General features: G+C 40.7%; 1 protein-coding gene across 3 annotated transcripts in view; it reads right to left on the bottom strand.

The window, feature by feature from the left end:
* Nucleotides 1-26,543, bottom strand: part of PCDH7 (protocadherin 7) — a 461,646-nt gene that overhangs the window by 240,078 nt on the left and 195,025 nt on the right. For 2 of the 3 annotated variants that reach the window (XM_063136147.1, XM_063136150.1), the window contains exon 2: nt 14,686-14,902. In XM_063136147.1, the coding sequence (XP_062992217.1) occupies nt 14,686-14,902 (217 nt within the window). The remainder of the gene's footprint in view (nt 1-14,685; nt 14,903-26,543) is intronic. The other variant, XM_063136149.1, reaches the window with a different exon arrangement.

Here is a 26,543-nt window from a genome sequence, read left to right on the forward strand (position 1 = left end):
CACATGTGAAAGTTTGGAGGTTAGTGAGATTCTGCAATCCGCCAGTTCTGACAAATCCTGGAGAAGCAAAGCAAAACAAATTGTTCGAAGCTGCCACATTTGCTAAGCACATAACGGCATTCCTGGAATTGCTGTTTCAGTGGAATGTCACACCATAAAACAAACCCTGATCTCATAGTGAGAAGCTGCAGCTGTGTCGGAGGACCACCAGCAAAGAGGATAAACCACCACTGATGGACATAATCTTTCATGTGATCAGCCATTAAATCTATCTCCCAAGTAGCATGATAAGAATGTGCCTAATCAAGGGAATAGTGGCCAGGTATGTTTTTCATTAGCAGCAAAATTGTAATTATGGGCAGGAAATGTAGTAGGTCTCATTTCCACCCACACTGTTTAAAATAAGCTTGGACATTTTTTTTTCAATTTTACATGCACACAGTATATTAGCAATTCATGAGCATATAAAATGTCATTTCCCTTGGACTACAAAAGGGGCACAGAGCGCCTTCCACAGTGCTTATATGTGCTGACAGCAAGAAAAAAAGCCACCTTCAAGAGTAAAACCAATTAACCTTCTCTAATACAATCTACTATAATAAGGCTGGGGCTTTTGGAAAGATAATACAAGGAGAAAGAGCAATACAAGTATAGTGTACTTTTACAGGTTTTCCAGAGAATCTATTTACAAAGACGCTGGCTAAGACTTTTCCTCTGTGGATGGCAATGGTCTCTCATAGCACAGTTTGCAGATTTCAAAAACAAACAAAATACATACAAATGGAGGAATCATTTGATCAAGAAAGCAAATCATCCATTACCCACAGGAACAAAAAATGTTTTATATACAAGCTTGTCTTGCGCCTTGTTTACATGCCGTTTTAGATATGATTCACTTTGATTTCACTTCCCTTGCTGATGCAATAATCCAGATTGCTCAGTAAAAGAACAGGTGCCCCTGCAGGGCTCTTTAAGGTTGATTTGTTCCTTAGATACAGAAAAAAGGAGAAGAAAAACCTCTGCAGGTTACGACAAGCAAGGAGGAAAAAAGAGCATGGGCAAATTTGTTTGCTTGTTAGGAATCAGGCAACTATCAAAATAAATTAAGTGTATGAGGCCCAGTTCTTTTCCATCAATCTTGGTGTGTTGAAAGCCCTGGTTCTCTGGTATTCATTTCATATGGACAAGAAGTAAAGAGCAGGGTGCCTATATATTTCCAACAAGAATACTTCCTTGCATTCCTTACATCAAGCAGGGGATGATGATGATGATGATGATGATGATGATGATGATGATGACGATGACGATTTAACTCTACAAACATTTTGCTGGTATGGAATAATCAAGAGGCTCTATGCATCCTATTGCAAGGTTGTCTCATGTACATTTTGAAAAAGCAAGGGGAGGGTACTTTTGTCATTGGGAAACAAATGGAATCTTTAACCCATCCAATCAATGGCCTTGTGCCAACCTTTCCATACACATATGTATTGTGTGTGCAGCCGAGGAGGGCAGGGAAGATACTTCCTTTCATAGAGTAATGTCTGGTGAGTGGTATCTGACAATTTACCCTGTGTGTGTCTGCCACGACACAGGCTCTGGACAATAGGCCCGGCCACGGACACTCCCTGCTCAAGCCAAGCACCACCGCTTGACACGCCTGAGGTGAGGGACAAACACTGCCTTTCTCCAAACTATGTGGAGAAAGGGGTTAAATGGAGAAGGATTTCAATAGTAAAATAATGCACTGTGAATTATATGTGCTGAGGTGAATTATTGTCAGGGTGGGTGTTAAATGAATAAACTTCAGATGATAAATGCCAAAATATTTTTGTGGTAGTTAAAACAAAATAATTAAAATTTATTTTAAAAGTACACAAGCTTTGTTTCAAAATAAAACACTTAAAAACCTTTTTGAAACCTCTCATCCAATCCTTTCACCCATTCACATACACACTTTCCTGTCACACACACATTCACTCTTGAATTTTATTATCAGTATTGTTTATTTTACACAAACTGTCTATCTGCACACCCCACTCAAAAGACACCACTCTCTATACTGAACCTCAAACTCTCCAGAACCCAAATACTCTACACAGAGAGAGCTAAAGCACTAAAGGCTGAAGACTCTAAGAGTACCTAAAAAGTCTCTTCTCAATTCCCCCAGTCATTCCCTTATATATCACTCCTTCCCCTCCCAAGACATTCTAACTCCACCCACTCAGGTCAACATTCTAAGCACAACAGACTTAATAAGACATACATACATTAGGGAACTGACTTGTGGGGTGTAACGCCATAGTGTCCACTATTTTATTTATTTATTTATTTATTTATTTATTTATTTATTTATTTATTACATTTTTATACCGCCCAATAGCCGAAGCTCTCTGGGCGGTTCACAAAAAATTAAAACCACAGTAAAACACCCAACAGGTTAAAACACAATTACGAAATACAGTATAAAAAGCGCAACCAGGATAAAACCACACAGCAAAGTTGATATAAGATTAAAATACGGAGTTAAAACAGTAAAATTTAAATTTAAGTTAAAATTAAGTGTTAAAATACTGAGTGAATAAAAAATAAGCCCTCTTGAGTGCAATGGGACTGAAGTGTGGATTCCCTTAACCATTTTGTGGTTAAGCAGCATGGTTTAGCATATTGTCTGAACCAGGCCAGAGATAGTACTGCAGTGTAAGAATACAAAAAAATGGCATTCCTGTCTGGAGTACCAAAGAATAACATAGGTCACTAACTATGTATCTGAGTATCTAACTCCACTGATTGTCTTTTGGTGGATTTTGGCAAATCATTCTCAGCCTAAGCTCCCCATTTCTAATTAATAGGAATATTAATGGCTTTACGTAAGGGGGTCCTCTGGGTTTGATTACTGTTTGGAACACTAAAAGGGGCATGAACAATAAACATATATGCCTTTTTTATCCTAATTCCAGTGGGCATGTAAACATTTGGTTTTTTGGTTTTTTGTTTCAAAATAGCCTTTTAAATATTTTCAATTTCATTGACCAGTTTCATCCATTTTAGATATAATATACCTAGACCTTTAAGTATGTCCTCATCGAAGATCTTTTGCTTTCTAGATGGATTTCTGCTAAATAATTTCAGAATTTATAATTGCTTTAGGAACATAGGGAGATACTTATACTGACTCAGACCATTGGTCCATCAAGCCCAGTACTGTCAACCTCAGCTGGCCACAGCACTCCAGGCAAGTTTCTTTCTCAGATTAAACCTGCCACCTACTGTGTGCAAAGCATGTACTCTACCACCGAGAGCACCACCTTCTAGTATCATGGGATTCCACTCAATCACCCTAATGCTGTTCAATGACCACCTAGCCATCTCCCAACATAGCCACTGACCAATCTTCAAAACTATCCAACAATGTCCTCTATTCTCCTTGCTCCTTAATATGTTAGGAGTCTAGGTACACACACTCCATTTAAAAAACAGATATTTCAAACCTTGTACCATGTTCACATTTAAAACCTTGCATTTGCAGTTGCTTCGCATATTTTCTTTAAACTTCCTTTTAAAGAAAATGTGTAACAGTTTGGTCAAACAACCAACTCTAATTACCAGTCCACCTGGAATGCCCGAATAAACTTTCAGAGTTAATTCAAGCCTATAGCTTCAATTTCTTTTGGTTTTCCTCGTACAAATTGCTCATTCTTCTCTCGGAAACCAAGGGATACCTAATCTCTTTTCAAAAGGGATTTATAACCCTAACTCCCACTAAATTAGAACAGAGTACTAACGGCTAAGCTTGTGAATCTTGGGAAAAAATCTGTGCTAAAACCTATTTTAATTATCTAGAAGGATACTTCCTTGTCCTTTCCTTTTTAACTTCTCATTTTCCCCTTTGCTTCTTTCCCTCCCTTCTGTCAAGTAACACCAAGGGCACAGAGCAAAGAGCCTTCAGGGCATGATTGCATGAAATTGCCAATACACATGTAAAGACATGAAACACAACACCAATTGAAAAGATGAACTTTTGCACCACTCAAGGCCCATGCTCTGGCACTATAGGTGGCTTTCATATCTCCTCTCCTTTCCAAATACCAATAGATGTTCAGCTTAACAATTTATTAAGGACAAAAGCCACAAGCTTTGGAGGGATGCCCAGCATATAAAGGTCAAGTCTACCTCACATACACTCAATCAATTTAACTGTGATAAAGAATGGTTTGTGAATGTTTATGCAATTAGGTACACATCACACTCAAAGGCGAATCAAGGCCAACCCCCTTAAAGAAGGCTGTCAAGTATTTAATTTTTAAAACGTTGAACTAATATGCTTAAACACAAAAAGGAAAGCTATCTAAGTATATTTGCATTACATGCATAATAATCAAGAACTACTTGTACAGGAGGTACAAGCTGCACATTGTTCAGGCTCAGCAATTTACTCCAACAGACACAGTAGGTATTGGGAGGCAGGATTCAATTGGTTCACATTTTAATATAAACATAACTAACTTCACACTTTAAAACCAATACACAAACTGAAAGACACTTAACCTTCAAAATTCACACTTCTATGAATTTTGAAATGTAGTTCTCCAATCAAAAAAGATGTATTTTTGAGAAAATAACACACAAAAAGCATTATATTGGAGAAATTGCTGTAAAAATACATGCATTAGGCAAAATTGCTTACAAGATGTGTCACTTAGGAGAAATGTACATGAAAACATTTTCAGTTTTTTGAAACTGTGCCTTCTGAAACTGTTGGCTATAAACCAAACTTAAGATATTGGGAAAATGAAAAATTTAGAGAAGCCAAAATAGACAGATTCATCCATCCCTACAAACATACACCATGTATGAAACTGCCCATCCCAAACAAGCAAAGGCAGACCAGACGCACAGAAACTTCCTATACTTTCTGAAATATTCACAGGGCTCTGAAGCAGGGCACAAGTATAAGGAACAATTGTGACTAGGTAGGCCACTTAGACATTGCCCCAAAAGAGAGAGAAAGTGCACCACAGATTTGAATAGAATGTGTTCATGCCGTTATATATTTATATGCAAATTTAAAAATAACTATATTTTAAGTAGACATACAATATATTTCGCCATAGTGTGAAAGACTGTGACTGGGTGACCTGCATGCCTCAGAGGATGCTTTCAAATAGAGGACTGTCCTCTGTAAAATAGGGCACATGGCCACCATAAATGTAGTATGTTGCAAAATACTCTTAGGGAGCAATACTCTTAGGGAGTAACCCTATGTCCTTAGACATTATCTGAGGGCCAAAGGATACTGGGGACTCCCCCATCCAAGGACAGCATTCCAATCTCAGAATATTTCTGGAAAGGTGACTACCTGGGAACCCCATGTACATTGATTCCTGCATTGAGCTAGGTGTTGGACTCAATGGCCTTGTAGGCCCCTATTCTATGATATGATTCTATGACCTCCCTACGTCATGGGTTCCACTGTCGTACTGCTCTAACAGTCAGGAAGTCAAAGAACCAATCCCATTCCCTTGTCTCCTTGAAGCTGGTGAAGAAGGAACTGTGACAGTCTCTTCCAAGTTCAGAAAATCAGCCTCAGAGAGGGGTAGAGGGGGGATCTTAAGCCTCCAAGTTTGAGGGTTTCCTATCACCAAGGGTGCTATCAGTAGAATTCCACCCTGGCTGTGGCATTAATCACATACTGGATCTCCTTGAGCTCATTCAAATATATTTTATTCTCCCTTCTTGGTGGCTATGAAAGTAATAGCTTTAGCAATACACATATGGCATAGAGAAGGGGCAGGAACCTTTGAGAGGCCATTATAATTGTTATTCAAAGAAAAACCGGTAATACACCAAAATGTCTGTAATGCTCTGCTCTTTAGTTTGATTTTTTTTCTTCATCATATAATTGGAAAGAATAGGCCAAATTTCATAGCAGACAAGTCAATAATATTAACCATGACAGTTAAATTGAACCTCCATGTTCAGAGGCAATCTACCTCTGGTAATCGGACACCTCCGATTATCAAGTTCACGCCTTGCTCATGAGCTTACTGAAATCGGACAGACCACTGAATGCTGGGCTGGGTGGACTTGGCATCTGATCCCCGAAGGCAAGTCTTAGCATTATTATTTATCTTTCTTTTGTAATTAAAATCTCTGCTAACACGAGTGTCTATAATGGCAAGGAAATCCAAAACGATGCTGAAAGTTCCTAGCAAACCAAGCACAGCCACAAACCATAACACACACACACCCCAAAAAATATTACAACTATTTTAAAGAGAACATTTCTTCTTCAAAAAGAAAACAAACTAAAACTCTACAGAGCTAGTCATCACAATGTTGAGTATGATTATGTTAAATAGATGAAGTGTGAATATTTGATATAAATGATATTTTGAGTTTATGTATTATGTTCTTTTTCTGTTAATTGTATTGATGTAGGTAAAAAGTCAATAAAAATTTATAAAAAGAAAAAAGAGGGGGGAAAACCAAAAAAACAACAACAACCCAATGCAGTCACACACACACCCCACCTCAAAATATTTAGATGCCCAAACAGTGTGTTTGGTTATGTTTCCACAGTACGAATAGACTGGATTAGTCAAAATTAATTCAGCAATTTTAAGTAAGAAAGCACATTCCACATCTGTGTTCTGAATGGCTGTGCTGGAATTTACACTCCTATGTAACCATTGCATTACTCACAACAAGATATACAAGTCCTGCTATAGGAAGCATTAACAAGCTGGTAAAAGTAGTCCTTCGGCATGACACTACTAGGTAGATACAGAGACTTAATATAAATTTAAGTGTCAGAGTCTTCAAGGGGAATGCAGGGGCAAGACACCAACCTCTAAAATATTGGAAAACCATATTAATGTAGCTTCCCAATTACTTAATTTCATTGATCACTAAGGGACTATGAGTCTATGGAGGGAAATTATGGAACTGGTGGTGGGGGAATCCAAAGATAGGTTCCATCTAGTGTGAGAAAGGTGTAAATAAAGACATTTGTTATGGTATATGCTATCTTCAGGTCATAGAATGAGAGAAATGTTATGTAATGTTTTTACGCTGTATTGTTTTATTGATTGTTTTATCTTTTAAAATTGCATTAAACATTTTTATGCTGCCTAGGGTATTGTTTCATTGATTGTTGTGTCTTGTTTAAATTGTTTTTAAGTTTGTATATGCCACCTAGGGGATTTTGTATATAGGTGAAATATAAATTGAATAAATAAATAAACAACAACAACAACAACATACAACTCAGAAAAACTCATCACTCTCTTTCACAGAAGGACTCCCTGCACATGACATGCAGGGGTACCCATTAATTTTAATGAAGAAAGTCAATCCATGTGCTCCTGCCATTGAAATCAAGGGGAAGGTGTTCTTTGATTTCAGGTAAGGAGACTTTCAGGAACATATCAGAGCTACCCCATATGTAAGCAGTGGCTGGAGTGAGGCAAAAGGCTTTAAGGTGGACCCTGCTCCCTTGATCAGGCAACTTGAGCTGCCAATTCTATACATGCCTCCTTCTGCGAGATATACAAGCCAACCACTAAATCAGAGAGATAACACATGAACTGAAAAGAGGATATGTAAAAATAAGTAAGTAAATAAATAAATAAATATGATCTCTGTGGCTTTTTACTAAAGGCTATAGTCTCTGTGGCTGATTTGGGAAAGCAAAGCTGGACTTAGAGTCCTGCTTTGTTTGACAACTTCTGTTTACTTAATGATGTATCATGGTTTGAAACAACTGACTATAACTGTCTCATGTGATAGGCATTTCATGTAAACAGCTTCTTCTGAAAGCATATGGTAATGTTAAAAGTAAATCATTGAACTTAGGCACACATATGGGACCAGAATGGGGGGAAAATAGAATTCTTGTATACGTTCAGAAGACTTGGGCTGCAGTTCTCTTGGGGCTGAACCTATGTAGAATAGGGGGGCTTCCACACACAATCTTCGGGCACCCCGAAAGCGCTTCAGGGCGCCCCGAAACTCCTAGTGTAGATACCTGGTCAGAAGAGACGGAGGAAGAGGCTACGGCGGCAGCGAAAAGTTCCCAGGGCTCGGCGGCTTCTCTGGTGAGTCCTTGCCACGGAGCCCAACTCCCCGCCGGCCTCCCACTCGGCCTTCCGCCGAGCTCTCCAACCCGGGTGGCTCTTTTGCCGGCAGCAGGAGGAGGCCAGTGGGGAGTTGGGCTCCGCGGCAAGGACTCACCAGAGAAGCCGCCAAGCCCTGGGAACTTTTCGCCGCCGCCGCCTCTTCCTCTGTCTCTTCTGACCAGGTAGCTACACTAGGAGTTTCGGGGCGCCCTGAAGCGCTTTCGGAGCGCCCCGAAGACTGTGTGTGGAAATTCAAGGATCCTGAATGTAAAAGAACAGGAACTTGGCCCATGAAAAGCGAGCATTTCAAGGAGGAAGATTCTAAGCAAAGCTTATCCCTAATGTGTTAATTTTCTATACGTGGGTAGGACTTTGATTTTGATTTTTAAGTGTGCACAAGAATAGGGAATATTAGTCCTGTGATTGTGATTCAGCCACATCTGCTCTGACCTTGTACAGTCCCAGAAGGGCTGAACCACTTGATTTCACTGAATACACAGTAGAAGTTTCCCATATAAAGAACACAGTGACATAAAGGCAGGCAGGCAGGGAGAGATGTAGTGATTATTTTGAAATACGCAAAACCTGTCAGGCTACTGCACACTCATGATCAAGTGCTATTCATTTCTCCCTGCTACTCAGTTGTGGCTACTTTAAAATTATATAAAGCCTAACAGTACAATCTAACAAGATGTTATCCTGTGCCAACCCCACTGGAAAAAAACAAAAACAAAAGGAAGCTGTGTCTGAGCACGTGAGCGTTCATGTGCATTCCCCGTGCATTTTAATGTGATTCGAGCAAGAAAAGGCTGTTCCATAAAACTAATTTTTATTTTTATATCAGATCAATAATCAAACGTGGTATCCATGGCAGAACATAAAAAGAAAGGCTCCTGTCCTGAAAGGCGGCCCCGAAATATTTCAAATAACTTAAATATACGCATGTTAAAATTTTAATTCACACTTTAAAATCAGATTTGTTGTTAACTTCTGCACTCTTTGGTGTATATAGAAACTTCCAATGCAGTGGCCCAGATTAATATCTGAGTATGCATTATTAAATGTGATTAGTAAGCATGAACTTCAGGATCCACATCAAATGTGTCTAGCAAATTCAGTATAAACCATCCAAGTGATGCAATCACCTTGACAAGAACTCCCATGGTTATTGTTCTACCACAGGGATTTCCATTGCTAGACTGGGACAGGAAACAGAAATATATGCATAATTGTAATAGCTGGTGAGAGCTACATACCCACTACTCATCATTCACCCTTCCATCATCTTGGGCTGTTCTTGTCCCCTTGCTGACATATGAAAGATTCTTTGTTTTCATTCTCTTGCATGGTTTACACTGAAAATGCAGTGGTGGGGAACCCAACGCTTTGAGGTGATTGCACTGGAAATTTTCTTTCTAAACTTTCAAATTAAAACACATCTATGTCAATTAATTATAACAGCCATTTCACACTGGTTGAAGTTAAACAGTAAATATTTGAAGTCGTAACAATTAGAAGTGAAGGAGATAGCTTAAAAATAATAATACAGTTCCCATGGAGAGAGTGAGTGAAAATACAGTGCAGCCCCTGATTAAACCCAACCATGCAAGATGCTACAGATTACCTAGATTCCAATTAAATGTGACAAATGAGTGGTCGACAGGTTTCGGTTCCCAAGCTTTTGATGTCAGAATAATCCATTAATTCCAGAGATGAAACTAAGCAGAATTTTAGGCAGTATAGATCTACTGCAGAAGCTGGGACAAGCAGGTTTAAATACTGGAATTGAAGTGTGGGGAACGAAAGGAGAGGGGGGAAAACTCACTCAAATGTCAAATGTTACATTTACAGACTAGCAAAAGTGCATTGCCTCTTGTTCTGTCATTACCTACAGGCCAGTGCCAGAAAGAATTACTGGAGGGAGATGACATGCAGCTACTGAAAAATCAAATATAGATAGTGACAGCAGACCACTTTTGTTATGGCATAGTTTTCATCACTGTGTCACCCAGTTTCTGGAGGACTTGCGTTAGTATTTTATTCTTACAGGAGAGAACCTGCAGGCCTCAGCTCCAATCACACCATTTGGCATGACTAATGTTGTCAAACAGGAAGAATCATCAAGAGAAGCGTCGCGATTAATGGGGCCTGATGAGAGCTGGTATCATGTATATATTGATGCATTTCAATGTCGCTGTGTGGGTAGAAATGCCTTTTTTTGGATTTGGTGATTGGAAAATTCAGGGTGCTACATCTCACAGGGAGCCCCCCCCCCCCGAAACAAAAGGCTCTCTGCTGAAGACGTTTACCTTGAACAGGTAAGGGTCTAAACATTCAACACAGTGAATAACGCCTGCATATGGCCATAGTCTGTAAGGGCACATCCTAAGGACATTGGAGAGCATCCCATGGAACAAAGGATATTTTGGATTACCCCTCAAGGCTGTAGACACTGCTGTGGGCTCCAGAGAGAGAATGGACATCAGATCCCTTCCCCTGCCCCCCCCCCTCCTTCACAGCTGCTGTGGTCTGAACCGCAGTGGCTGTTTCCAATACCAAAACAGTGACTTTGAATGACCTTGTTGAAGTCATAAGGTGGTGCTCCAGAGGGTAGGAAAGGAAAGGGAATGGAGATACCAGAATCCACAGAATCCTATCGCCTCTGTGTCACCCGCCTCTGCTCACCACTGCTAAGTTTCATTGCTGGTTTTTTGGAGGAGGAATAGGAGGTGAAATTGCCTTTATCAATCCTTCCATTCTGTTGGAAGCAGCCCAGCAAGGCGTAGGATTTTCAGAAGCCTCCAAGACTGGAGCTTGCCATCTACCAGGGGCACAATCTATAGGGTTGCACCCGAAGTAAACTATAATGTTCAATGTTGGGTTTTGATTTTCAAAAATATGATATTACTGAGGACATTTGGGGGATGTCCTGCTTAAATACCTGCCAATGAGGACTTGGGATGGATAATAAAAATGATTTTATTCAGAATATATTGAAAAGTGAAAGCTAGTTAGATTTCTGTGTGGATATCAGAAGCCTCTTGAATGGCTGAGTTGCAAGACTTTGTCTGAGATAGGTGCACTCTGAACTTTTGCACTCTAGTAGCTTGCTAGGTTTGCAGCTATGATTAGGCCAATTCCATTTCCCCATTTAGTTTAACTACAGTTGTGTTCTGCATATCACTTTCCTGTTTCAAAAATGGATCTAAGCAGCACAGTTCAGGCCTAAATCGTTTGACCTAGGGATGGGAAAATCAGTCAGGTTCAAGTTTGATGACCTCAAAACTCAGCCAGATTTTTTTTTACTGATTCCAAGCTCCCCCCTCCCAACTCCTTTCAATGATAAAAGCACACATTTGAGCATATGCATTTTTAAAGTGTATGTTTTTCTAAAGCATGCATTTTGCAATTGAGCATCGCAAGATCAGGAATGTACATGCTTTAGCCCACAAAATGTGCTTGCGTTCAGGAGAAGGGGCAAGTTCTGATCTTAAATGAACAGAAATTAAATCCTCGTACATTCTTAACTGACCCACTTAGCAGTGTGCACACCCCGTTGTTGCTTTTTCACATTCGAAGCATTGCAGCAAATGTGCACTTTTTATGCCAGGAGCAGACAATGATGGATACTGGTGCAGTTCTCATATTTGAGATCCCTCTCCTTTTAAGTGAACAGAGATGCAGCATAAAGTAGCAATGCTGCCATGCTTCTTATAGATCTTTGTCCTCATTGTAAAAATGCTGAAGCAATAGCTCTAGCATTACCGTCTCCATTTTAATTGATTTGTACAATTATGGTTACTAAGTTACTTTAAATGACAATAATGTCTTGTTAAAAGCCTTAAAACTAATCTGGTACAATGGGGTGCCCTGCTAGTAGTACCATTTAGGGAGGGCAGTAGGTAGTCGGGTTTTCCTACATTTCAGATCCCATGTGATTATTCATTCAGATCACAAATATCCGTGGGTTCTCACTAGTTCTACATACAACTGCAAACAATTATGGCTCCAATCCTATGTGCACTCACCTGGAAGTATATTCCATGGAATCCAGGAGGACATACTTCCATGTCAACATGTATAGGTGTAAGGCACAGAGGGGGTTATCAACCCATGACTGGCCTCCACTAGAAAGTTTTCAATGTCTTAACTCCTCCAACATTAGCATTCAGGACATTCAACCAGATGATCAGGCTAGTTCCTACAGGGTAAGGATACTATCTATGCTGCAGCCTCAGCCCGAGTGCTGTTAGCTGATCCCACAACCTGAAGATGGTCAGCTGATGTGTCAAACCAATGGAGAGCCACGAGGTCCTATTCAGCTCTCTTCTAGGATGGTCTGATGCTGTGACCAATGCATTGCATCAAGTTACAGCACAGGTTCCCTCTTGCTTTGCCTGGCCTCATCTTACCTGTCCAATAATGTATTTGAGCACCAGAGCCTCCTGACTCTGGCCCGTGGAGCCTGTTTGCCTGACCACCCATGCTTCCATGACCACACCACCTTTTTTTTTTTTTGGCCCATATGATTATTGGAAAAAATGTCAGAAATGGCCTGAGAATAGCACAGGTTACACATTGCTTAGGTACCAATTCCGACCAAAGGCACAAGAGCCTTTGTTTTAAAGAAAAATGGGGGAGCGGGAGGAATTTACAGTCCTGCGCACATGACAGGGGGTATAAACATATAGTTATGAGGTACAAAAAGTAACCATAACAAATGTTCCTTCAAAGCAATTTAATCTTGAATGTAAGACTGGGCCTTTGAACTGCATCTAAATGAACTTTGTTCCTGCTTCCAAAATGGTACCATTAAGCTTTTCTCTTTGCCAAACAAAATAGCATCACCAAAACCTGACATGTTATGTGGTACCTCTAAGACAGCTGATAAGGAAACCTATAGCAACCATTTTCTATCCTGTTATAATAATACTTTTTTTTTTTTGGTCTCTCTCTCTCTGCTACAAAAATGTGTTCTGCTTTTATTGTGTGGATATGCTCATTTCAGTGTGGGTGAACATAACTGTGAGAACAATTAAATAATTGCTGACATAAAAGTCTTCAAAAGAAAGAAAAACAAATACTGCATCTGAGTAATTGAATTTATATAGGGTTCCTCGTAAGACCAATAGATAATCCACTTGTGCTCTTACAATCTATACAAGAGCCATGTGTACACACACTGTTTCATTGGGTGTCATTATCTGTACTCTGACATTCAATAACCTACTTCATGGACATAACAATGAAATCAATACAATTGACTTCAAAAGATTTCAGATCTAGGGTAGTAAATTGTTAAATCTGTATGTTTAAAACACATGCACATACATCTTAAAACCACTGGGAAATTTTAAAATATACTTCATTTTTTAAGCACATAAAAATTGAAAGATTTTGGGGTGGGGGGGATGGACCTTCTTTAGGTGTGTGAAAATTAAATACAGGCCTGGGAAACAAATTGCAAATCTGCCCTCGACTTCAGTGAACCTGCATTTTAAAAGGAAGTGTTCTGATCATATTTTTCTACAAAGCTGAAGAGAGAGAAATGAAGAAGTGCTTTCTTCTTTGAAGAATGTATCGCCTTTCGGAACTGGGCATTATTAGCACACCTTTTTGTAAAAGTGTGAATTAAAATTTCTGACATAAAAGTCTTTGTCATTGATATCACTAGTCAAAGGCTATTATCCAGGGAGTAAGTACTCAAATGTAGCATAAGACTTAACTATAGTCAGCTATGGTGGAACTCACACTTCTGGTATTTCACTTTCCATAGAAGATAATAGGATACACACACACACACACACACACACACACACACACACACACACACACTCCTTTAGATCAGAGCAGTGTTTATCATTTCTCTCATCTGCTATAATAAGCATGTGTGAAGTAAGGCACATCCACCCTATTTTGAAAACCATTTGCATGCAACCAGGGAAGAGAGAACAACCTAGAGGGAAATTAATTCCTATTTTCTTCCGACTCATGCTGGATGTATCTTATTTTTAAAAAATACTGCTTCTACTACTAATAATAATGATGATGCATGGCCAAACCCCCCCCCCCCAAAAAAAAAGAAAAAGAAAATTTATAAACTCTTTTCAGTTTTTTAAAAGAAGAATTTTTAAAAAGGCCTTGGCAGCTCTGTTCTGATTTTTTAAGATATATATTTAACAGTCAGAATTCAGCTTTAAAATGCTTTGTTTATTTCCATGTTTTTCTCCTCTCTTAATAAATCTTGTCAGCTAAATATTATGAGCACAATCCAGTCAAACGTTAAGCACTCTCAAGTCCCACTGTGGTTTCCATTAAAGAGCTCTCCATTCCATAGAAAGGGGCCTTAAAAGTGCTTAGGAGTACAATCCTATACATGTCTCCATGGGGCATTTCCCCAACCTTAGGGTGTATAGGATTGCAGGGCACATTCAGCTGGATATTGCCTTCTCTGTTTAAGTTTTTTCATTATCTTAATTTTCTTCACAACTGACCTCTTGACAAGTCTACTTTATGTGGACTCACTAGTGTAAATCGAGTGTGTGGGTGTTGTGTTTGCCCCTACCATTTTCCATATGCTCTGCCTCACCAACACTGCCATCCGGCGTAGTCCTTTCGTAGTTGTCCTCTGGGAGTGGAAGGGCACCCAGCCTCGGCCCTGAAGAACTCTTACTGCTTGGTGTTTCTGACTCCTCCAGACCGCTGTCATAGCAACTCTGCAATGACCCTTGATGCGGGTCCTGAGGCTGACTCACAACTGAAAACGTCACTCTACGAAATGGCTGCAAAAGAAAAGATTCTGAATGTCACTTGAAAGGTAGGGTCTTTGAGAAAGCCATTCTTAATAAATAATTTTTTAAAAAGCATCACGCAAAACACAGCTGAGCCCTCAATATCTAAATCAGGGGTGCAGAACCTCAGGCCTGGGGGGTCAGATCCGGCCCTCCTGGGGTCCCCAGATAGCCACACCCCCTTCCCTTGGCCCAATCCCTCCCCCACTCTAAACACCAAATGATCTTGGCTTTTGTACAGTTCCCTCCTCAAATTGTAAAAGGTTAAAATGTCCCTTAAGGCTTAGTTATTGCCAGGAAGAGTTTTAAGCTAAAATATGCTGATATGTTTGTGATTTTTTTTCCTGCTTCTTTGACCCTACTCCCTTTGCCTTCAGCCAGACCCACCACTGGAATTCACCCCTCAAAGTTCCCTTGAAATGAAATTCGGCCCTCGGGCTGAAAGAAGTTCTGCACCCAGATCTAAATACTAGCTAAACAACTACTAATCTAAAGCTATGATATTGATCCGGGGAAGCTTCAGCGCCAGTGTAATGTATGTAGGGCCTCATCTGAACTTTAGGTTATCTAAGTTATTTGGGGCAAATAAAAGAGCCTGAACACTACATGCTAAAACTTTAAAAGTTTGAAGGCTACTAAATATTTCAGCTATTCTCAAAGGGTGAGGTGGATCCCCCAAGGGTGAGGAGGGACACTTTTTGATTTTTTACTATATACTTGAAAGCTGGCAGCTATATGTGTGAAACTATTCTAATGAAAAACACATCAGTAGGAGTGATGTGAGTGGATATGGAGGTTATTTCTTTGGAAACAGCCCTGCAAGGACCCATTCCCACACATACACTGTTTAATGTCATTGCTACGGATTTTAATATTGTGTTTACTGTTTTGTTATGATTTTATCTGAATGCAGCTTTACGTTTTGGACCTTTCGTAAACTGCCTTGATTGGGCTAGAACGGCAGGATGGAAATACTATAATGAATGCATATATAAATCGATACGTCATCACATAATATTTCAGTCATCAGTTACTGAACATGCAATTGAGAACTAACCAAACCAACTCTTCTTAGTAGAAGCCCAAACACCTGAGACAAAAAGGCCTTCATCAGGAAGCTGACAACATGGCTTCCAGACAAACTATTGGGATGGTTTGCATGATGGTTTGCATAGCTTATTATTTACTGGCCATTGGGATTTAAGCTAAAGAGTCATATTTAAATGAAGGCACATGCTGGGTTCGTGCGGGGCATGATTTGAATAATAACCGCCTGGACATGGCTTGTTGTGTTGTCCAAAGCTGTTCGAGGGAGAAACAACCCTCCAATGACCCTATAACAGCCCACTGGCTATTGAAGGGGTTGTTTTCCCCTTCAACAAGCAATGCTGCCTGGGTTCAGACACAACAAGGTGTGCTGGGGTGATGATTATTCAAATTGCACCTTGTACATGCCTGGCACACATTCGATTTAAATAAATTACATTGGGTTAAATAAGCCATGGTGGCTTACTTTGATTATGTGAACCAGGTCACTGTGAATTTCCCTACTCCTGCTGTTCCACATCATTAGCTGACCTTGGCAGAGATGAGGAAAGTCACAAAGTTTGTGAGGATTCCTAAACATTATGGAGAAAAACTCAATATGGAAATGCCATTTTACATCCCCATGAAGGCTGTAATGTCTGCCTAATAGCTCTCAGTATGTTTCTGAACTGGCCAGAAATTCAAAACCATCCCCTTTCCACAGCAGGCCTTGTGCCCTGACTCTATTTGTAGGCTTGGGTGTGTGGGTCACATGATTCTCTATTTTTAAAATTTGTTTAATTGCCTAGGACTTTTCTTTAAAAGATTAAAAGGACTGTTGTTAGCCAAAGAGAGTTTTAATTCCCTCCAGTTACCTATGATGCTAGGTCAGGGATGAGGAACCTATGGCTCTTCTAGTATTGTTGAACTCCACTCCCATCAGTTCTAATCAGCCTGGCCAATAGTCAATGGTGATGGGCATTGTAGTCCAGCAACTCCTGGAGGGACTCAGCGACTGAATGGTGCCTGTAAATTTGTCAGTATCTATTCCACTTGAGTTGAGACACCCTTGGAAAAACTCAAGATTTATCTCATGGTCTTATGGAAGTAATGTAAGCCATTTGACACAAATTCCTTGCCCTGAAAAGAAATGCTTTCTGATGACGCATGTGCACATCTGCTTGCACCTATAAATGCAGTTAAAGAACCTCTGGGAAGTATTTGTAAAACCATAGGTTTGCCCATGTTAAAATATCTCTGTTTTGAATGACATTGGACGAAGGCTGCCCTGGAAGATTTCCGCATGAAGCCTTCATGACGCTTGGCATAAAGCTCTTCTGAGGAAAGACCCAAACGCTATAAGATTTTATGGAGAGCGTAAACGTTACAATACAGTGTGGCTGCCAGTAACACTCACATACACGTGGGCATTTTAAAAATCAATGTCTGTGGCTTTGAAAGCCAGACCATGTAAGGGATATAAGAGAAAGACAAGAAAAAAAGAAAATAGTTCAGTCACTCCACTCCTTTGCCATAAAATTTAATGCCGGGAGATTGGGCGTTTTTTTGCCAGCTGACTTAATAAAGCCTTCAAACAACTGCCGTGGCAGCAGCTGACACCGCACGCTCCCACTGGGACTGTGCATCCATTGATTATTATTATGGATTTGTGTTCATTCAAAAAATGTCAAGGCAGCCCTAAAGAAATAACAGACATTATAAAAGTGTATTCATTGCACTCTGACACCCAGGGGTATTCCCAGAAATGGGAGGGATGGGGAAAACTTGCCAGTGAAACTCCTCTCCGCATTTAGTGGAGACTGAAAGCAAACTCAGCCTCTTTTCACACAAGGGATATCGAGTATGTGAATGTGAGGCTCACGAAGAAGACTCTGCCACTTTATTTATCTGTTTCATCAGTAGTGGGGATTGCCCCATCTGAAACCTCTGACTTCACGACTCACGTTTCACTGCTCAAATGTACAGGTCATAGGAGATCAGCCCAGATAATATTGGTCATTGGGCTTGTTAGAAATATAATAATAAATAAATACATACGTCACTGCCACAAAGGTCACTGGCTGAAATGCATGTTATGAACTGCCCTTGAGTGAGCCGCTAGGGAAGACATTCTGAAACTTGTCCCGAATTAAGATTTAGCAATCCTCTCTCTCTCTCTCTCTCTCTCTCTCTCTCTCTCTCTCTCTCACTCACTCACACACACACCCCTTTAGAATCTGACTCTCTCCTGTGGTTTGACCCTAGCAACAGCAAAGAATACTGCTTCTAGACTTTCCATTTAGCAATCATGGCCAATAGCTATCAGTTAAGCTCCCCCCACTCCCATGAATGTGACTCATCCTTCATTTACGTCAAAACTGTGACTATATTTGTTTTTAAAAATTGGATGGATGGCTTATGCTGAAAAAAATATTATATCTTATGATGGGGTGTGTGTGTGTGTTTTTTAAAAAATCAGCTCCCAGAGCAATGGGCAATATCCTCTCCTTGGAACTGTAGAATAGTCCTGTTAATAGTGGCTCCCGGCATACTAGTGTACACAGGTACCCAGTGTACTGTAGAATCGCTGATTTAAGCTGGAATCCTGGGAGTAATATCTCATTCTTCCTCATGGTTTTTACATGCCTCTCATTTTGTTTTCTGCCTTTTTAAATAGTTGTAATTTAGTGTGTGTGTGTGTGTGTGTGTGTGTGTGTGATAATTTTAATGAGAAATTAGTAGTTTAGTAGCATTAGGAATATGTTTCAGTTAAATTGCCAGGGATGCTTTATTGACATGTTCAAATTATTCTCATCGGGGTGCAAAAGGTGGTGTTATTAAAGGGTGGTCTGATGTCACTATTAGCATCTTCCCAAAGGAGGTTTGAATGAAATACTTCAGAGTGCAGCTGAATCACATGAATGAATATTTCCTGGGAGTGGGGAGTGGGGCAAAATCCCTGCACATTCGAAGCTAAAATTCCTCTAATAAGGTTGCCTTATCTGAGTGGGCATTTATATATGTACGTATTTTTGCTTTAAACGTATGTGACCGTGGTTCATTCATTTGATTTCTCCCACCTGGAGCCAGAAGTGGCACCATGACTACAAGGCCTACAAATAAGTCCAACAAAAAACCCCCAGCCCCCACAGAGAATTACTAGCCCATTTTCTCACATGCTATCTATTGTCTATCCTTTACTCACTTACCTGGGACTAAGTCCTAGTGAACTCAATGAGACCTACATCTGAGTAGATATGTATAGGATTGCACGCTGTGTGTATCTGAATTGCTAGATATCACCATTGAGCACAAGATATTGAAAGTATTCTACAGATGATGTGATTGTCTCAGGTTGCCACCCATTCATCACCTCATTCATCTTTCAAGAGAGACATCTATGGTAAAGTAGAAGCCTCATCATGCACAAGATTTGTCCAGTTTTTCGATCATCACACATTCTTCACTTAAGAAATTAAATCCCAATGGAAAACAACAAATTTCCCAGGAATTACAACTCAGATGTGATGCAATCACCACTTCGATTCAAAATGGATTGATATGCCCTCTAGGGACCTATTTTCAAACTCTGTGTTTAATTAACATCATTAAAATGATGCAGCAAGAAAGATACTGTGCTTGCAATGAACCACATGGAGTCCTGCCCGTTTTGCCCTACAGATGCAATTTTTTTTTGATGTACTGTCCATAATTTACCAAGTTAAAAGAGGTGTCAATCCCAGTTTAACCAAGACTACAGCTGGCAAATATAAATGCTAAGTAACTTCAGCTATATGTAATCATCTATAGAAAAGAAGGTCTGCCTATTGGTTCTGTTTTTCCACTTCTCCACACAAGTTGGTGAAAGAACTAAGCATTTCAAGGAACACAGAATCGCTGCTTCCCATTCTCAAGTTCCCTCTCTACATCTAGTACAACTTCAAGCCCCAATGCCATTATTTGCTGAACTTTCCAACTAAGATTGTAGTACTTGAATTGAATTTGCTTTCCTCCCCCCCTCCTCCTCCTCCCTCCCAATCCCCTTTCCTTTTGTGTCATGTCTTTTAGATTGTAAGCCTGTGGGCAGGGACTGTCAAGAAATACTTTTGTAAGCCGCCATGAGAGCCTTTTTTGGCTGAATGGCGGCATAAAAATCCTTAAATAAATAAATAAATAAATTACGCTATATGCTTTCCTTCTCCACATATTGTCTTCTCTCCATATATTCTGATAAAGCTGCCTTTCGGGTGGCTGCCTCAAGTTCCTTGTTTCGTTCCACCCTGAAAGATTAAGAAGTACGCTAAAGCCTTGTTCTGGTGGTTAGCCCAAGCAGAGTACATAAATTTAAGTAAGGGACATGGCACCGCATGTCCATGTGTGCAGCCCCACAACCTCCCATCAATCCCATGTGCGCCAGCCCCACCCCAAACCTGCTACATTGAGGAACATGGGCTGAAAAGATGTTCTACTCACATTTGCTTGAACATAAGTACAACTCTCAAAGACCTTGACAAAGCAGGGAGCTGGATTGCTACGCATCCAAGTGAGCATGAATAGAACCCCACTTTAGACCTCCTTCAGGCTCAAAATAGGGAAGTCAGGGATAAAGAAGGCAGGGGCAAGCCACACTGAGACCTAAGGGGCAGGAGCTACATGTATGCCCCTTACACATGTTAATGTACCCTGTTAACACCGTAACAAGAGCTGATGAATTGACACTTTTGGAAAACACTGCCATCTTTATTTCTTCTTCGCTGGGACTCAAGTAGTAACAACTGTCTGCACTAAGCTGTGTAACACAGATTTGACCTGTTTTTTCTAACATCCTGTTCTGCTAAGACTCCATGATGCTCTATTATTCTGAATATGCCCCCTATAGGGGTGTGTAGAAAATCTCAAGACAATCGAATATTAAACAACAAATTAAACTTTAAATTCCAAACTGAAAATACACAGTTCATGAATATTGTACAAGAGCTAGAAGCTCAGTGTTCAGGGCTTAGAATCTCTATTCTCAACCTCACTTCTGACTCACCTCTCCGCTGTGCTCTCAACCTCAACTCTGACTTGCCCCCTGCCCTCCTCCTCATATATTCTCAACTCTCCTTCTCCCTCCACAGCAAACCTTTGCTTCCATGGCACATGAAGCAATATGGTACAGCCAGTTACTGGGTCCTAAAATCTGGGCTACACCTCTCCCTCTTCTTTATCATTTGGCCTTGACCAAATTAGCAGTCTTTTTATCTTGGTCATTCCTGGAGGGGTAGCCAATATCAGGAGTGGGAAGGATAAAACCAGGAGGGAAGGGTCATCAACCCATGTACTTTCTTTCTTAAAACATTTGTGGAATTGCCAGCCCTCATAAATCCATAGCAATTCTTGAGGTCTTCATAAAAGCACAACAAGGACCATGAAGCTCAACATTCTGTTTCCAGCAATTGTTAGACAGATGCTAAGGGTGCTCATAAGCAGAGCTTTAAATGGCCTTACATGGTTTGTCCCAGTATCTGGTATTCAGAGGAACACTGCTTCTGCAGATGTGTGGGGTTGGTGAGTGGGGGGGGGGGTGTCCCATGACATTAGAAAAGGTGAAGCACTTTCTGTTGGGAAGCAAATCTTTAATATTATTACTCAATAGGATACTATTCAGTCAAAGTCCTTCCAAGTCACCCAGATTTCAATACTATAATTAAACATATATGTCAAATGTTTCTTTTGAAAAACCATTGGGTCTTAAGTGTCTAGCATTGTCTGGATTGTGCTCTTAGTTCTGTTCCAAATATGTGAAGCAATAAGGCAGTATCAACCTCCCCAGCCCACCCCCACCCCCAACACATTGACTCATTCTTTAGGCATAATGCCGGCTTGCTACTGAGTTTTGAATAAATCCATATCAACTTGTAGGCCTTTTCTAATTAAATCGGTGTGAATGTAACAGAAGGTGCAGATTTGGGATCCATGGTGCTTCAACCCCACAGAGAAAGAAATTAGGAGTGGCTCCCGGCAGTTTTATCAGAATATTCAGACGTCTGATTGGAGTGTGACCTCTTCAAAGGAAGAGAAATGACATGAGTTATGCCCGTCCACCAATTCAAGGGGGAGGGGAATCTCTCAAGCACAATCATGTAATTCACAAAATGTTCAGAATACGTAAATTCAGTGAAGTTCATTAGCCTTGCCCTCATTACACTGTCAGGACTCACTGGCTATTTCTAGTATTCCGGCATGGCTGCTGCCATATTCATCTTTATATTACTTCCATGTAAACTGAGCTGCTGACTGACTTGATTACAGTGGAGATGGGGTATTTCTGTTTTGAGATAGAAAGATAGACAGAGATACTCTGAAGTCATCTCAAGTTCCTAATACAATCCAAAACATGTGAATAATACCAACCAGAGAACTGCTCAGTTTCATGAGAAAGGGAAGGACCATGGGGAGGGAAAAGGTTAATGCCAGTCATATTACAATTACTTCAGTGTGCATGACATTTATAGAATAAGGTCAGCAAAAACCCTACACAGGTCCCTGATTCCAAAAGCATGCGAACTATAGACAGGAGAGTAGGAGGGATTTGAATGTTTGATGATAGCGTTTTTGACCTTAACGAAGCACTGTGAGGTGGCTGAGGGTACTGTCTATATTTCTTCTTTCTGTTACACATCTCACCACTGCTCTACTGTCTCCCAGGCTTGATTTCATGATCTGAAAAGACCCAAATAGAAGGAATAAATTTGTGATGACTTCACCTGGGTGGGATGTGCAGGAAGGCAAGGGGGCTGCAGGCTACCAAAGAGATGATTGTATAATGAAAGACAGGACACTTGGGCACCTCCTATGCATGGTAAGGGCAAAAACCCAGAATCCAACCCGTGATAATTTCTCTGAAATGTTTTCTCCTTTGATTTTTTTCCAAAAGCAATTTCTTTTCTATCTAGTTGAATGAGAAGGATCAAAATTTTCATGGGCGAAATTTTCAGCACAGCACTAGAAGATACCAAAGATGTGAAGAAAGGACAGAATGCGAGGGATAAGGGAGAAATGTGTTCAGTTTACATTTTAATGCGTATTTATCTAATGCTTGCCTATGATGTTGTGTCAATGGCCGCTTTATGGCTGCCATTTGCGTAAATGGGCATTTACTAAAGAAAAAGCCAACAAGCCACCTTTGGGGGGCAGGAATGGTGCTTTATGAGGATTGGGAGGTAGCTCACCTAGGGAGCCAAACGGGCAGGTGGGAGTTCAGTTAGCAGTGCACGGTGCAAACAGAGGTAAGTCCATCAAGCCTTACCATATCCTTCAAAATCCACAATTTTAAGAACATAAGACGTGCCATGCTGGATCAGACCAAGGGTCCATCTAGCCCAGCACTCTGTTCACACAGTGGCCAACCAGCCATCGGCCAGGGATGAACAAGCAGGACATGGTGCAAGGGCACCCTCCCACCCATGTTCCCCAGCAACTGGTGCACGCAGGCTTACTGCCTCAAATACTGAAGATAGCACACAACCATTAGGGCTAGTAGACATTGATAGCCTTCGCCTCCAGGAATTTATCCAACCCCCTTTTAAAGCCATCCAAATTGGTGGCCATCACTACATCTTGTGGTAGTGAGTTGCATAATTTAACTAGTGCTGGGTGAAGACGTACTGTACTTACTGTACATTTTGAAGTGACAAAATGTGATCAAAACTGGCAATTTATGGACTGGCTCCTGTTTATACTACTAGTACATTCCCAATGGTGCTCGGGGACTGTCAAGAACAAAGAGACATACTTTTGCTGCACATGTTAAAAGTATGAAAAATGCTACTCAATAACTGAAGCGGGATTTCTCTTCCTACTATTTTGCATTGCAGGTTCTGTAAAAGAGAACATTTTTTTTGGTTTCCCACAGCACCATTTAAAAAGGCTACATGGGACGTGTTAACATAACAGGCATGTACCTGTATTGCATGAATAGTCCAAGACAGGAACAAACACAAAAACATAGGTGTGCCATTAAAATCGGAAGTGGGAGTTTGCCTGACACAGGACTCTGACAGTCATAGCTGAAGGCCAAACTTAATGTTTTGATAATCATGCATAATGTAGCTATGTGGGGCCATTTTCCGTACTCTTACATAAGCATGCACAGCCTCTGATTCAGACTAAGACCATGGTGTTCTGGGAGAAGGGTGTTAAACCTTCCTTCCGCCCTCATTTTCCTTGAAATTCCACACCCACACCCTGGGCAGGGCTTAAAAAAAGGGAGGGAAAGCCTCCATAGGACATTTGGAGGGGAACAAAGGTCTGCAGCAAAGTTCAAAACATTCACAGAGACAGAGAGAGCACAGTTGGGCATATCAGAGGGTGTGACGCATTTAAGTGGAATTTTCAACAGCACAAGTAAAACATAACCTAGTATTAAGTGCATTCTCTGGGGGGATACAAAGATATTGGATGATTTTCTTGGCTTGACAGAAGAGAGTGATCAAGAGCAGTTTAGATGACACAATATGACCCAAGGCACTGAACAGCCACAATCAATCCAGAGTGTGATCAATGGCTTGAAAATCTGCAGTCTGAGTCAGCTTGCAGCAGCTCCCTTACACTGGCTAAATCCACCAGTGCAAACAAGAAAGTATACCGGATAAGAGAGGGAGGGAGGAAAATTAATTTCCCACGTCTCTCAAATGAAGACAAAAGGACACAAGCATAGTGTAGTGCAAAAGCTATTTGCCAGTGAAAGGAGATAACTTTACTTCTACAACTGGATTTACTGAAAATCATTTGAAAATCACAGCCTATACTAGAGGCATATTGGGGGGAATGGGTCCAGAGGTCCTTTAGGATTGATTTATCTGGTTCTAGTTTAGGGGAGTGGTTATGCATCTGATCTCGTGGGGGGGATTCCACACTCATTTAATCCACTCATGAAGGGTCCAACAGGATTAAGTTGACTGTCCCACATGGCTGTGGGATCAGCACTATGAATTTTGCCCAGCAGTTTGCTTATGTGAAAGCACAGCTGTCTCAGGAAGAGAGGTCCTTGTCTTTTCAGCATCATTCACAAACATATTCATAAAGGGCAAAGGAGCTGCTAGCTCAGATGAGATTCCACAGCAGTGCAGTGTATATATCCAGAAACACATTGGTGTGCCTCTTTTCAACACTGTCAACATTCTTCTCCTTTCTTTTTCCTGATGGGTAAAAAATGAATAGGAAAAAAGTCACATTATTGGTTGTACCATAACCATACTGCTTGCTGTGGGGTGGGATCTTGGCACACCACTAACAGTATGAATGGGACTTTCTAGATCTGGAATGCAGTGACTGCAGCCTTGTGACATGTGCTTATCCATATCACTGGTAAGCAAATAGTTGTTGTGAAGCAATGGATGCCTGAGTATGCTAAGGACAGGTTGGGACTCCTCATCTGTTAAGCATCTGCTAACAACTGCAGGGGGTAGGACAGAAGGGAAGACACATGGAAATGACAGAGGAACTGAGCACACTTATTCACTTGCAATGCATGGCTGTGCAATTGTGGCAAAAGAAGCTGCACTATCGTACCTGCAGATTTGAACTATCTTGGCTGTGAACTACACAAACACACATGCACCCTAGAACACAGATGGGCAGAAAGTAGATGTCCAGATGTTTTACACTTCAACTCACAGCATTCCTGACCATTAGCCATGCCAGCAGGGGCTTCCGGGAGTTGAAGTCAAAAACACATGGAGATCTACCCTCTGCCCACTCCTGCTGTAGAACAGTGTGGGGAAGTCTTGTGGTTCTCGAGGTGTTGTTGGACTACATCATCCCTGACCATTGACTATGTGGCTGGCGTTGATAAAGGTTGGAGTCCAACATCTGGAGAGACACCTATCATGTGAAATGTTCCACTGTTGCTGGCACAATGGGTGAGCCAAATACATCCAAATACATCCCATCAAACCAGTTATATCCTGAACCTCGCTGGTTGGCTACAAAAGGAGCAATAAAGTGTCAAACACATCACAGGCCACAGTACATGGATGGAGGGCTGACTCCAACTTGGTGGATCATAAATTCTGCAGGCCTGTGTTGTACATCACCCCAGTAGTACTCCTGGTCAGCAGCAACACCAGTCATTCACACATATGTGCATAACAGTAATTAGTATGTCACCCAAGAAGTGAATGAAAGGGCAGGAATGTGTACAGACAACTTTAATCAATGAGAAGGCACACTTTTTAAAAATGCACAAAAAATGTGTACCTTTGGGGAAAATGTGCACTGATACATGCACATTTTTTTTCCTGCAAACAAAAACAAGAAGCTTTCAGTCTGATATGGACATGTTGAGTTTCAAGGTGGAAATTAGAGAACCTCAATGAGCTCGAAATTAGAGATGTTCACATCCCTACTTTAGAGTGTGTTTTTAGATTTGTCAGTAATCTGGGTCTGCTGAATTTATGTTTTGCATTGTACAGTAACTACATTCTTAGGCTCTAAAAATTGTACTTTTTTTTTTTTGTACAGTACTAGGAAATGGACATTTTTGGCAGTGGCATTTCATCTCTTCTGGGATGCCTGTGGAGCTAATTCCCTGTTGTCCTCCCTGTTTCTATAGGTCTTTTGT

The sequence above is a fragment of the Elgaria multicarinata genome, chromosome 10 (assembly GCF_023053635.1).
Source record: "Elgaria multicarinata webbii isolate HBS135686 ecotype San Diego chromosome 10, rElgMul1.1.pri, whole genome shotgun sequence".
Classification (NCBI taxonomy): Eukaryota; Metazoa; Chordata; class Lepidosauria; order Squamata; family Anguidae; genus Elgaria; species Elgaria multicarinata.